General features: G+C 37.8%; 1 protein-coding gene across 1 annotated transcript in view; it reads left to right on the top strand.

Moving 5' to 3' along the window:
• LOC116491819 (uncharacterized oxidoreductase ZK1290.5-like) overlaps nt 1-12,647 on the top strand; it is a 44,414-nt gene extending 31,767 nt beyond the window's left edge. The window contains exons 5-8 of the mRNA XM_032192140.1: nt 3,005-3,187; nt 3,725-3,784; nt 5,637-5,738; nt 12,338-12,647. Coding sequence (XP_032048031.1) covers nt 3,005-3,187; nt 3,725-3,784; nt 5,637-5,732 — 339 coding nt within the window. The 3' untranslated portion in view covers nt 5,733-5,738; nt 12,338-12,647. The remainder of the gene's footprint in view (nt 1-3,004; nt 3,188-3,724; nt 3,785-5,636; nt 5,739-12,337) is intronic.
• The last annotated feature ends 1,623 nt before the right edge of the window (nt 12,648-14,270 follow it).

Genomic DNA, 14,270 nt, shown 5'->3' with positions numbered 1-14,270 from the left:
AGGAAAACACTTCCTCTTGTGCCTGTTACTCAGTAGGAAAAATAATAATTAATGTATACATTCGCTTAATAAACTCACTGAAACTAAACTGATCTCCAAATTCCATGTAGGGGTGCTCATCAATATTTTTGTACTGCATGAAGAAGTTATTTGCAGAAGTGACTTAAATGTGTTAATGTCACTGTTGATACTGAGCCCAGTTATGTACATTTATAAAAGGTAAAAAGGTATTTTAGGATTTTGAAGCATTTGTATGTAAGCTCACCTGAACTGTTCCTCTATGAAGAAAACTCATTTTGGGGCTTAAATGTCAGTTTTATGAGGAAAAATAATTGTAAGTCTGCATTCCCCTCGAGAAGCTGACTGAAATCCAGATGCAGGAGAGCTTTACCAAGTGAAAAGATCTGATGAATCTGGTGGAATGAGTAAGGCTCGTGTACTGTCAAGTGTGCACTGTCACGCGTACCCTACTGAGGGTCTAGGTCCATGTATTAGGCTTAAGTTTTCCCCCACTGCGGTACGACTGTCATAAAAATCTGTGCTTTCTTGGAGTTCCCCTGTGGCTGACCAAGTAGCAGCTGCGGAGGGTTCAGTAACGTGAACTGTGAACTCCTTTATTAAATGTATGACAGATTTTACACACAAATCACTCAGGGTAGAGTGCCAGAACAGACCAAGATCTTCCTTTGCAGCTGTATGACGGACAGCCCTTGCCTGAGAAAAGCTTGGTGACTAAAATAGCAAGGGTGGGGCAGGCCAGGAAGCAGGAATTATTATTTTGAGGGGAAGCGCGTACTGGCCACCCACCCTGTGCCTCCTCAGCTCAGGATGCTAGCGCCATGCACTCAGATGCTGCTGGAATCTTCCAGAAAGGTTTCAAAATAAAAATAAATTCGATAGTAATTATTTCATTGTTTTAGGATTACTTTTAAAAAGAAAAATACTTGCTCCTACCATACACAAAGGTGTGTGACAAAATTCAGCTCGTGAAATCTGGGAGTCTCTCGATTTAGCGAAAGGCACAAATCACGTTCCCAGGCAGGAGGTGGCTGTTGCTGTACAGCCTGGTGGTGAAACAAGCGGGTAACTCAGCAGCGTGCTCTACTTGCTTTAAGTATTTATGGCGCAGCTCTGCTGCTGAGAACCCTTTTTAGACCAGCAGCTACATGCTGCTTGCAGGCACATCAGTAATAAATGCTGAATAAGTCACCTGATGCTATAGAGATGCTTTAGATTTTTCAGCATCTGATCATAAATAATTCTTTATTTAGTATTTTCAAGGCTACATTACTTATTATACTTAGTGTAAAGAACCTCTTCTAAAATTATTACTATTAATACACCCGATAGACAGTACTTACAAAAACTTCTATGAAATCCCAATATTCACAGTATATTAATACATTTGAAGACACTGTGTATCTGTATCTAATACTCAGTGCAAAATGATACTTACCCAGAAGAGTACGTGGTGTTTCTTGAAGATGCTCAGTCTTGTGGTGTAGTTGGATAAGGAGCAAGTAGATTAGGCTTGCTTTGGGTTTTGTTAATCAGTGTTCTGAAAGGAACTGCTTGCTCACTCTTTTTTCCCCCTCAGTTTTGCATAATAAACAATGAGAATATTTTCTAGTCGGGTCAGGTGCAAACGAGTGAATAACTGTATGACCTAAACACTGGTCTTTCAAATATAAACATGAAATACAAAGGCTACGCAAAGGTCAAGAAACATCAAAGGTTGAAGACATGGATGTGTCTGCTGCTTGAACCTTGTTCCCGAGTCCACCTAGTAATTTAGATCATAGCAGCTTTAGGCTGACTCAGCCTAGCCTTCGAGGGGCAGTTTTTTCTTAGCGTGTATTGAACGACTGCCAGCCTATTGTTCCTGACTATTGTTGTCTGAAAAGACAACATGTACTAAAGATGAGAAACAGGAAATGTTCATTTGTCCTTTTTATGGCAGAAGAAATTTTCCAGATTCCATGTGTTGAGGTAATTGTTCAGAAGCGAGTGCTTTTCTCCTAAATGCGCAAGAGTTGGATCCCTGGAACAGCGGTGACGGCTGCTTGTGCTGAGGGCACATCACATGATGATGTACTCTCTCTTTTTAAAAGAAAATGCCACCACTTGTCACCTGAATGCAGGGGAAGGTGCGTTTCTTACAACGCATAAGCTGTGAAATATTTTTTGAAGTAAATAGAGGCAAGGAATGTTACAGAGATTTGTTTTTGGCTTTCACTAAGTGCCAGAATAAGTGGCTTTTTCAAGATCTTTACGTACCGGTAACTTTTGTTTTCAGTTGCTGTCTTTGTAGCTTGTTCCTTTTCTCCTTTTAACTGGTTCTGGGCGATCTGTGATCTGCCTTCCTAGCAAAGGGTCTCCAGAGCTGCTCATTCCGCAGCATGTCTGCTTCCCTCCGTGTTGTTGGCTGTGACGCCACGCAGGGAATACAGGATTTTCCATCTGCAGTCGGTGCCAACACTTTGCTTCACAGGTCAGGCCCTCACCCTAGACATATTCTGGTCAGCGTCTTGCAAACCCAGGCTCAGCCCTTCCTCCTCCCCTTGCCTGTGCAGCCCCAAGAAGAACATCAGTCAAGAGATAAGAAAAGAAGTAATTTGGGGGAAGAGGAGGTAGTCCCAAATCACCCATAAAAATGACCTAATGCTGACTCACAGTATGTATTTGCATGCATTTCTCAAACACTGAGCAGATCAGCAGTGTAAGTCCAACCGCAGGTAGAGAAGATGACTACTCATACTTTATTTCTGTGGTAAACATACAATGCATAGGAAATTATTGTGCCAATTAATGGCAAAATGTTTGTAGACTGATATCCTTCATATATCTTCTAAAACTGGTAATTTATATCTTCCAAAGCAGTGATTTCACTCGTATTGCATTTTAAAAGCAATAGGGTAAAAATATCCTCATTTATCAATGATAATATTTTCTACTAAATGTATTTTCAAGGTTTTGACTAAAAGTTTCTTTCTGTTTATCTAAGGCTGAGTACCACCCTTTCCAACGACCTCAGGAGCTGGTGGATTACTGTAGGAGCAGAGGTATTGTTTTTGAAGGCTATTGTCCTTTAGCCAAAGGTGAAGCACTCACTCATCCTAGTGTCATTCAGCTGGCAAAGAAATATGGCAAAACTCCAGCACAGATTTGCATACGCTGGAGTATACAGGTAATTGGAGGGTAGTAATTAAAAACCTGTCTCCTCTCTCAGGAAAAAAAATAAAATGCAAATGGTTTGGGATATTGTGCCTCAAAACAGAATTTATAAAGAAAATATTCTTGCCTTTGGTATATTGATAGCCTATGAACTAATTGTTGTCCAGGAAATTTGGAATGTAGTACACAAACCATGGCACTATTTTAAATATGCAAATAATCTGGTTGTAGAGAATGAAAGGAATCACCAATAAAAGAGCTGTTTCCAAACTAAAAGTTATAAACAGTAAGGGGGAACCATTCTGTTTCTGTCACTCAACACAAAGGGATGAGCAGTGAAATAGTGTTTTACAGTGACTACGTAATCTGTGTTGGAATTTAATGCACTGTACATAACTGCGATTACAAATAACCTATGGAAATGTCAGCGTCATTTGAAAAATGGAAGAAAAACCTCAGAAGGCATGAGGAACATTTTAAAATATTTTGAAGAGAGTATTTTCTTTGAAACTGTGTAAATTTTAATGATGAAAATAATGATGTTTTTCAGAATGGGATTGTGACTATTCCAAAGTCCACGAAAGCAGAAAGGATAGAGGAAAACTGCAAGGTAAGATTTAGTTATGCACTCAAGTTTGCTAATATCCAAACTACTGTTTTTAATATTTTGGTTTGTCTATCTGTTGTCCTATACCATTTTAATATTAGGGCAACTCAGTTAAAATTAGCAAGTTATAGCAGCTTAGAATTACCACAGTATATTTAAAAAATAAATTATATATATAAAAAAGAAAATGCACATAATTCAAAAATGCCAGAAATCAATGGAAATTTAACCACCATGTACAAAACAGATATCCACAGAGTTGCTGAATACTGAAAAATCAACTTTCATAGTTGATTTTTGTCATTAATATCTTTACTTATTACTTGAGTGATAGTAGAAAATCTAGTCTGGTTATGGTTAGGTTCTTTTTATGAGAAGCATATAGATCAAATGGAAGGAACTTGTATGCTCTGCATAGCACAAGGACACTGTATGAAAGCTCAAAAACACTGTTGGAGATATCCCAGATACCTCTTAAGGAAGTCGGTCCTGGCAAAGCTGTCTCTTCCCCTACCTTCTTCCCACTGACTTACAGAGAAGGTCACAGGATGTAGGGTATGCACGAAGAGAAGTGGGAAGGAACTGAGGACTGACAGCATCATCTCCCTGTTTTTTTTTTTTTCCTTGTTATACTGACTGATTTTAAGTCATTCCTTATATTTTCTCCCCATTTCTGTAATCTGAAAGTGTGCTTTTGGGAGGGGGGCGGAGAGGGAGGGAAATCCACGAACTTACTGTTCTTTCAAAAATATTTTAGGAGTATGAACTGTTTGGTAAATTGAGAAGAAGACAGCAAACATCTGACTGTCAGTTATATCACTGTCCATGTGCTCTAAGTGTAAATTAACACACGTGTAATGAGGTTTTCTCCTGGTGGCTGTGCCTATTTATGTAGCTCCTGCCTCGACTATTTATTCCAACATCTGCCCTGCTTCTGTGGTACAAGCACAGCTGTTTGTGGCAAAGTATTGTGAGCAGAACCAGGTTAAAAATCTCTCCTTCTCTTTTTTTTCTTTCCCAATGATATTTTTAAGTCCAAGTTAATTCTGTGTTTTACAGATTTTATTCTGTGGCCTCACCAATTCATTTAATGCAGCTGAAGGATTGCATTGCAGCAAAACTCAAAACATTTAGGATGGGGTGGGGGGGAATTACAGTTGTTTGATGTTGTTTATCACAATTCCTTTTTTTTTTTTTTTTAAACGCATGCCGATGTGTTAGTTTGAGTCTCAATGATTTCTAGTCAAAATGCATGAAAAGAGGCGGTTGCTTTCAAGTCAGCATTGGTACTGAGAAGCTGTAGCACTGTATCTTTTTCTGCATTAGCTGATCCATGAGTATTTTCTCTAAGTACACATAGAAAAGATATAGATAGATAAAAACTCAGATTGCTAACTTCATAAAAATTCCTATACCTTCTAATAATTCTATTTGGCTAAAGTTCTGAGGAAAAGAATTGTAATACTTTTTAAAACGAACATCTGGATATAACCAAAATATTGAGCTCAGGTTTCCAGAGGGATTGCAGTCAGTATTTGTATACCTCTGGCAGTGACCATATAGCATGCTGTTAAAAACAGCTTTGGTGCTGCCATTGTCTTGGAGCCTTGCTTGAGGCCAGAGTGCTGCAAAAGCATCACAACAGGGTCAGCAAATGAAAATGAGTCACAAAGACAGCAAAGGGCCACGTAGAGCTTGTTAACTTAATAGAATGATGTTTGTCTGTGACAAAATCTAAGAATAATTTCCAGAACGATAAAAAAAAAATAGAAACATTCTGCTTCAAACTTAAATGATGGAAACACTCCTGATTCTCTCTGTGTTCATGATGTTAACTCTATATGCATTCCCATAGGTGTTTGATTTTACAATAGCGGAGGAAGATGTTGAAATTCTAAATGGATTGCATGATGGGAGACATGTTTCCTGGGACCCAAGCCTTATTGTGTGAGCGAAGGTTTGTGCTTTTTCCTTTGTCAGTGATCAATATGTCATACCACATAATTTAAATTCAGGGAAGGTTGCAATAAGAATGTAATTGTGAGCTTACTGTCTGGTATTAATGATAACAGATTTGAAATCCTTACCAAAGATAACAGACAAAAGAATTTCTGAGGGTAGTGCTTTTGTCCTGAGATCTTATATTTCCATCTAAAATCCTGATCCACAGTTCACTGAAGCCTGTGCAAAGCTTCCTATTTATGACATTGACCTCATATCAGGCCATATAACCAATGAAGATGAGGAGATATCATGTCCTTATATGTAGGAAAAAATGCTACCTACTGGTGTACAATACAAGTGTGGAGTTCAAAGTAATTTTTCAGGTATTTTGTTAGAGGGTTGCAATATATGAAGAAGAAAAAGCTGGGTGGAAAAAACATGTTAATACCATTATCACTACAGTACTTATACTGTATAGTATACTGTAAAACTCCATGAAGAATATGATCTCACTGTAATAAGCAATATATAAGCATCGCAAGAAGGAGTTTTATATATATTACTGCATAATAATGGCGTTGACCTGGAGAGTTCTATGTGTATTGTTTACAAGCCTGTAGTCATAACAAGGTAGGAATACTTCCAGGAAAATCCATGCACAAATAAACTGACTGCATGGATAAGAGTGGAGTGGGAAGCTCTTAAGAGCCAAAGAGGCATCTTTGTTGTTAAGCATCTTTTTTTCTTACAGGAAATTCTGGTGAGATTTGTGTAGCTTTTAGTGGGAATTAGTTTAGCTTTCACTTTGGATTTGTCCAGGAAATTTCATTAACAGAATGTTCTTCAGAGAGCTGTTATAAAATATGTATGTATATGAAGAGGTAGATGTAGATACAGATATTTGTACTTTACAAGTCTGTTTTGAGAAATACGTCTGCAAAGCCTTTATCTGCTGAGTATTGAACTTCTAGTCACATGGTCTGATATTTTAAGAGTTCCCATGTCTAGAAAAGTATGGAAAATCTGAGTATGATTTATATTGTGTGTGGACTTCCTGAGGCAGTTTTCCCAGTGCTGTTCTGCTTTAGTCATATCGTGAAACAAAGCTCCTTAGTTTTTATCAAGAAATGGCTTGCAACAGTCATATATTCCAGCCTGTAGTGTTTTTCCTCAAAGCTGAGCTTCCTTACAGCTCAGATAAAATACAGAAAACTTAACCTTGTTGATAACAGCTCCTCAGCATAATTGATTGGTAAAACCAACTACTGGTAAACATTTCAGAGAAAATACGTTTGGATTTGCCTCTTGAATCATTAGTGCTTTATTTATGATTTTTAAAACAAGATATTGTATGAAAAGCTGCCCTCACTAATATCTGTACAGTGGACAATGTACTGTTCCAGAAAGATGCACTACCTACATATTAAGCTTATCTTGCAATTTTTCAAGTGTGGTCTACAGTATGGGGTGCTTTAGTATTTAGTAATGTCACTTCAGGTGTCCCAAGAACTGCAATGTACCTGGTTTAACTGTTGTAATGAGGGGTTCAATATTTCAAAAAGTAAGGCTTATTTTAAGATTAAGGTATTTTTTCAACTTTTGCAGAAAATGATGGCAATGACTAAGCAAAAACTGGAAAGAATGCCCACAAATAAACTGTTCTACCTGTGATCATCGCATAATCCTGCTTTTGAAAAAACACTTCGTAGAATAACACCTTAGCATAGTAATTTCCTCAGAGTTTAGCAATATGCATAGAAGTGTTACGTAGCACTGTAGCTGGGGGACTCATTGCTTCACATTGTATCCGAATTCATTGAACAAGGACTAGAAGGGAATCGCTTGCCTAGTATTCATTCAATGTGGGTTTTAGTCAGCGAAGGCTATCTCAGAAACTACAAAAGAGAGGTGGGTGTTTTACCTTGTTATCTCTGAATAAACACTCATCACATCAACATACAATTTCCAACATAAATGATGCATACAAAGTGAACCAAATCTTTATGTAAGCTGGCAAATTTTAGCTTCAGTTTTATCAAGGCAATGTTCAGTTAGGACTAGTTATGTGCCTAGAAGTCCCATGATGGACAGAACAACTGATTTTGCTGTGCTGTTTCTGACTCTCTGTTCTGAGCTAAGCAGAACTAAACCAGGTTTAGTTACTGTGATGACTATAGACTGTAGTGAGGATGGCTTCCTAATCCATTGATAGATTTTATGGTTCCCTCTTTCAAAGAGATCTCAATCTTGCATTTGTATCTGGTTTTGCTAGGAAGTCAAGGCAGTATTTTCTCTGATCTAGATGATGTTATCTAAGCTATACAGTGAGTAATGAAAGGAGTAATAAGATAGAAACACTATTACTATAATAGCATACTTCTAAGGAGCAGTTTTAATCTGATACTTCTCAAACTACCTTCAGACTTGATTATTGCAGGTTTTTCAGGGCTTTTTTTTCTAGGATTTTGTGTGTGTGTGTGTGTGTGTGATTTTTCCCACCAATTGCTTTGCTGCCAGGTAGTGGCTTTAGAACTATTTAAGTGCCAGGACTCAGTTGACCCATGTTATCTTTCTCCTAGGTGTGGTGTGCTGTTTTTTATATTGTGCCATCACTTATCCCCATTGTTTTCTGCTAGAAGCTGTAACTCCCCCAAGGGACTGGAATCCTGTTATCTCCTGTGTGCTTGGGATACGTCACTGGAGCTTCTTCCCTTGAGAACAGCTTTCACAAATCTTACACCTTGTTAGTTAATTTAGGGACATTGAGCAAATCCTCTTCTAGTTTTGATCCCATTGCACAGGGACAACAGACTAAGTAGGTTGATATTTTATGCTCCTCTCTACAACTAAATTGGCATTTAATATGTTGATAGTTTTCTTTTTAAACAAGGGCTACTGTAGAATGATGAGTCCACGTAACCTCGTCTAAGTGAACACTTGTAAAGTACTGACAACTTTGGTAACAGTACAAAGCAAGTCAACGAATAACAAATTGGAACATGAACAGTAGTGAGATCCAGGGGTAGCAGTGAGGAGTGATGTTCTGTAATAGAAGTGAAATTTAGCAGAACAAAAGGATATAAAAGTGCAGAACATACGGAATCAGGAAGTTTAATTCCATTTGTTTAATTTCTTCTTTGGTTCAGAAGTCATCCCTTGAATGAATTCTTGGAATGATACCATGTATGTTCTTCCCTAGGGCTGAAATTCCTTCTCTCGTCCAGACTTGCCTAAGACACACTTTCTCCAGAGAGAAAGCTCTTTCACCTTGCTACCGTGACCATTTTTAACATACAGCAATGCATGCATTTTACTATTGCAACCCACCGTCTTGACAGCAGGTCTAGGGAATACATCTCCAAACTGAAGGCATATCATGTAGGTTATTTATGGTTGTGACTGATTGGGACACTCCTCTCTAGTTGAGATAAACCATTACAATTTATCAGTGTTGCCTAACAAAGTGCATTCAGCCTTCTTTGTAGGAGCACTGAAACTGGAAGGGAACTCTTAAAACAAATAAGGAAAGGAAAAAAAAAATAAAAAGCAAAACGGAAAGTCAGTGGGAAGGGTGAGGCCATTTTCTGTGCAGCCAAGTGGCTTCCTGTCTGCCTCTGAGTGGCTCCCTCTCTCCTTTTCTTGCCTGCTTCTGACTTACATCTTTTATATGACAGGAGGTGAAGGCACCTGAGAGCACTGAATTGGAAAATGGTGGCAGTTGTTTTGCAAAGTGCGTGCTTAGGAATCTTTTTTTTTAATCTTTTAAAATCTTTTTTAATCTTCTGCTGTGCTTGTCCCCCCAACACACATTTGAAGATAAGTCCATTATTTGTCTGATTAGGGTGTGTAATAAAGAAACTATAATACTAGTAAGTTCGCAAACCCACAAAGCCAAGCAGGCTGCACTAATATTTGTACCTCTTTTCGGCACAGTGGTTAACACCAGCTGATTTTCTTATCTAAAATAGCAATACTAAACTCTTCTGACAGGGAAGCTGACGTTAACCCTATGTTTCTGAAAATGGGGACAAAGGTGGAGCAGCTCTTGTGGACAGTAACTGAATCCAATCAGTTAACTCTCTCCACATCACCACACCCCTGCCAAAGCTTTGAAGCTCACGAGAGCACATCTCTGACTATAGGCCTTTGGGTAGAAGTAACAGAAAAGCCAAGCTTGCTGTGCTGGGAGTGGTTTTTGTACTTAATCTTTTTGCACTTATTGCAGCCTCCAAAAACGTCTGTCCTTTTGAAAGAAAATGGCAAATACTTGCACTGGCTCAAAGCGAGCCTATGACTAGTAAGCTAGTCCTCATTACAAGGGCATCGACGTGCTGGAGCGTGTCAGAAGGGCGATGAAGCAGGTGAAGGGTCTGGAGAACAACTCTGATGAGGACTGGCTGAGGGAGCTGGGGATGTTTAGCCTGGAGAAAAGAAGGCTCAGGGGAGACATTATTGTACGTAACAGTTACCTTGGAGGAGGTTGTAGCAAGGTGGGGGTCAAGCTCTTCCCCCAAGCACCAAGTGATAAGACGAGGGGAAATGGCTTGAAGTTGTGCCAGGGGAGATTTAGGTTGGATATTTGGGAAATTTCTTGACTGAAATTACTGGCTATGTGGCATTGGAACAGGGTGCCCAGGGCAGTGGTTGAGCCACTGTCCCTGGAGGTCTTCAAGAAACGTGTAGATGTAGAACATAGTAGCATGGTTTAGTGATGGACTTGTCAGTACTAGGTTAAAGGTTGGTCTAGATGATCTTAGAGGTCTTTCCAACCTGAATGGTTCTGTTTAATATTTATGATAAAAATGATGCAGTCTTGATCTTTATTCGGTGTCCACTAACCCATCTGGAGCATCACATAGGACTAATTACAGCTGCTAGGACATTATAGAATAGCAATGACTTTCTAAGGGCCCAGAGCATGAGAACTATCTCCAAAACTTGTCACTACCCACTTGAAGAAGAAAAGGAAAAAAAAAAAGAAAAAAAAAAGAGGAGCTTAAACCCTGAAATGAATTTAAATCAGTGATTCTGATACTGCTTCCCAGTGGCATAATAAGTATAATAAGGATAATAAGTATCACTCTGTGCACTCATGGTAGACTTGGCCGATATTGTGAGATAGGGCGCCTTGCACAGATGCATTTGTGCCAGATCTCAATACTTGTGCCCAAGAGGAATCTTTTATGATCTCAGAAAGGGCTTTGCACACCAGAGCCCTTTGAGACCCATTCTGTAGCTGACCTACCAATAGGAAATTCCAGAGTCCATTAGCAGGGATATCATCCTATTAATGATTACTCTATTTCTTCTGCAGCAAAATAAATTTCCAAGACTATAGGAGCCTCTCCCTATATGAGGCTTCAGAGCTGCAGTATAATGAATTACTCTTAAGTTCATGTCTTGGCTGTGAAGTTGCAGAGGGGGGAGCAGGGGGGATGTTATAATTACTGTTTCCCGGTAACAACAGCGGAGATTGCTTTGTTTTGTTTTTGTTTGTTCTTGGAACTCGTTCTTCCCTAATGGTACTCCTGGAGTCATCCCATGGAGTATCCATAAAGTAGAGTGTTGCTGAGATGAATTTACAGTAAATCACTTGCTTTGGATGCAGTGTAAAGTTGCTGAAAGATTAAACCGACGCATAGCTGTGAAGGTTGTGTGTATACTGTGGTATAACTTTATTTCCCTGGTGTTTAATGCATTTTTTATATTATAATATTTAATAATCCTTATATAATATGTGTAATATGTAAAAATATACCAATGAAATGGCAAGTATCTGTTTTTGTCACGTGATTTTGGAGATTTTTGCATGATTGTCACAAATGCCTTATAAGTCAGATGCAAATACCTCTGATCAATTTGGAAAATTATCACAGGTGGCTTTTTTTTCTTTTTTCCTTTTCTGGAAACGGTTATTTTACTGCTTTTTTTTCCCCAGATACTACAGATAAATAATATCTGTAATCTGCCAAATAATTGCATATATTTCAGCTAGGATTTCTGTTTCTTCAGAATAGAATGTTAAGTTACATTATCATGTTCATTAATATCTTCAGTTAATCCTAGAAAAAAATGTATAGTAGGATTTTTCTTGATTTACCTGTATTACTGGAACAAATAACTTTCAGAATGTTTCCTAACTGCATTATACAGTTTCATCACTCTGCCAGTTTTGCTGTATTTTAACACAGATGAATGAAAATATATCATGATTAGATACATTAGAGCCTTATGGTTTTATGGTAATCAATAATATGGTGTTGAAGGGTCTTTGAGTGCAGTGAGAACCATGAAGAAACTACATGGCACTTTCTCAACGTCTTTGGGTCTTTTCATTTGGAATTAAGTGTTACCTAATGTTACATTCAACTTTCTGATCTAGAAGTAAAATACAAATTCTTACAAAAATGGATGTATCAAACTTTTTACAATGGCAGTTTTAAAAAGTCCATTCAATTAATATAGAATGGATCAGTATCAAGTAGTCAGAATAAAAACAGTTCATCTAAATTATAGAATGCTAATACTTAACATGTGTGTGCTTCTGGTTTTGCAATGTCCTCATTGCCTGTTTTTATTCTTTTTTTTTTTTTTTTTTTTCCCCCAAACCAGACTTTTGATTTTAATGTGAGGAAAGAAGATACGGAACATTTGAACGCCATAAATGTCACACAATGAATGCCACAGAAAACTAATTCATCTAACGTATCCATTGTGGAGAGGATAATTTAAAACCAAATTGTTCTAAAGTTCAAAAGTGATGCAATTGAAACTTTAATTCATTTAAAACTGAAGAATAGATTGTTCTTCTGGGTACTCAGGGTACCCAATCAGTATCAGTTAAATAAATAAATAAATAAAAGCAGTAACAATAGCTTGTATGTAATGTCATGTTAACAATTTAATAAAATCATTTCATTTACTTTTCTTTGTTGTGTTCTTACCGATACAAAAGTGCCTAATTTAAGTGTTTTCTCAGCTTTCTCGAATGTTTCTGGCATTTTCTTCCAGTATGGGTTAAGCTATCTCACAATACTGTAAAGTTTCTGTTACCTGCATGTATTTGATTTAAGGTGTCATTTTAACCCTTTTGAACAAAGCAGTTGTTACTGGTTTTTTGGTTGGTTGGTTGGTTGGTTTTTTTTGTTGTTGTTGTTTTTTGTTGTTGTTGTTTTTTTTTCCCTGACATATTTTGTGAAGTATTATTTAACTTAAAGGCACAGATAGGAGCAGGCTAAAATGTGCATTTATAACTAGTTCTGTTACTAACAATGATTGTAGTAAGTAGGTATTTTTGTCCTTTTGAAAATCCTACCGGTAAGTGATGTGTGTGTCCAGGTACCTAGATTTCTGTGAAGAGAAGCCTGACATCCCTTGGAGTTGAATTCATCTGTCTTCCATTACAGTAAGATTCATTTTGCTTACAAATTTGTAATATTCTTCTCTAAAAACAATCAAACAAAAAGAAACCAAGCAAATGAAAACAAACAGATGATTAGTGCTTCTATCTGTGCTTTATGCAAATAGCGTCAACAGTGTTATTATATGATAGTTTTGAGAAGTTAACTGGCTTTCAGATAAAGTATGTAGAGCTGAAGGTAGGATGTAAATGTCCTAACTGAGAGGATTGTTTCTGTACTGCGTAACAAAACATTGTATAATGTTATGCTGGAGCTAATTCTAACCCAGCATGCTTCATGGTATCAAAGACGGTACAAATGCTTTGGTTTAGTACTCCGTTTGCACAAATTTATGCCACATCATCTTCCTTCAGGTAAAGTTAATAATGTAGTTCTGTTATTTTGTAGGAACCACAGTCTGAGCATTCAAACACTACGCTCCGTAGTACGAACTGCTTTCTTTTCTCAGTTGTGTGGTGTAAATCTTAAAGAATTACTCAGAAATACAATGTTTGTTCCAGGTCTACCACAGAAGTCTGAATCTGGAGTAATGCCTTACTTTTCACATTGTTTTTTTTTTTACCTTTCTGTTAATCATGAGAATTTTGCGGGTTTCTACAGGCCGCTCTGTACTTTCTGGGTGAGCCAAGCTATTCTGTTGGTACGATTTTGAGGATCTCCTGTCTTGGTCAGGCACTTTATGGAAGAATGCCTCTGTTTTGTGGCCTGAATTATCTCTGGGTGAATAAAAGGACGTTTTGCATAGATTAAAAATTTTGAAGGTGCATAAGGGTAGTGTGTTGTAGAAAAATCCTCTGGAAATCTGTCTTGCAGGGATTTTTCTCTTTTTGTGATGGATTAACGTTCACACTCCTCTGCTGCAATTGTCAGTAATCCAGCAGTGCTGGCACTAAGAGAGCACTATCTTCTGCTGGTGTCAGAGGCTACTGATGCAGGCTTTGGGAGTCCCCCATTTCCCAGCTTCTTTTTCTGACAAGGTCAAAGCATTTTCCTGCTAGACAGCGTAATTTCCTTTTGCTCAACTAAGAGTTACCAGGAATTATGCCAGAGAGAGATTTTTCAGATACAAAATTTTATTTTAAGATTCTTTACTTTCTTTTTTTAAGATCTCTTTCTAAAGTACT

Source organism: Aythya fuligula, chromosome 8 (genome assembly GCF_009819795.1).
Source record: "Aythya fuligula isolate bAytFul2 chromosome 8, bAytFul2.pri, whole genome shotgun sequence".
NCBI classification, from domain to species: domain Eukaryota; kingdom Metazoa; phylum Chordata; class Aves; order Anseriformes; family Anatidae; genus Aythya; species Aythya fuligula.
The sequence above is the reverse complement of the archived record's forward strand: the minus strand, read 5'-3'. Positions and strand labels throughout refer to the sequence as shown.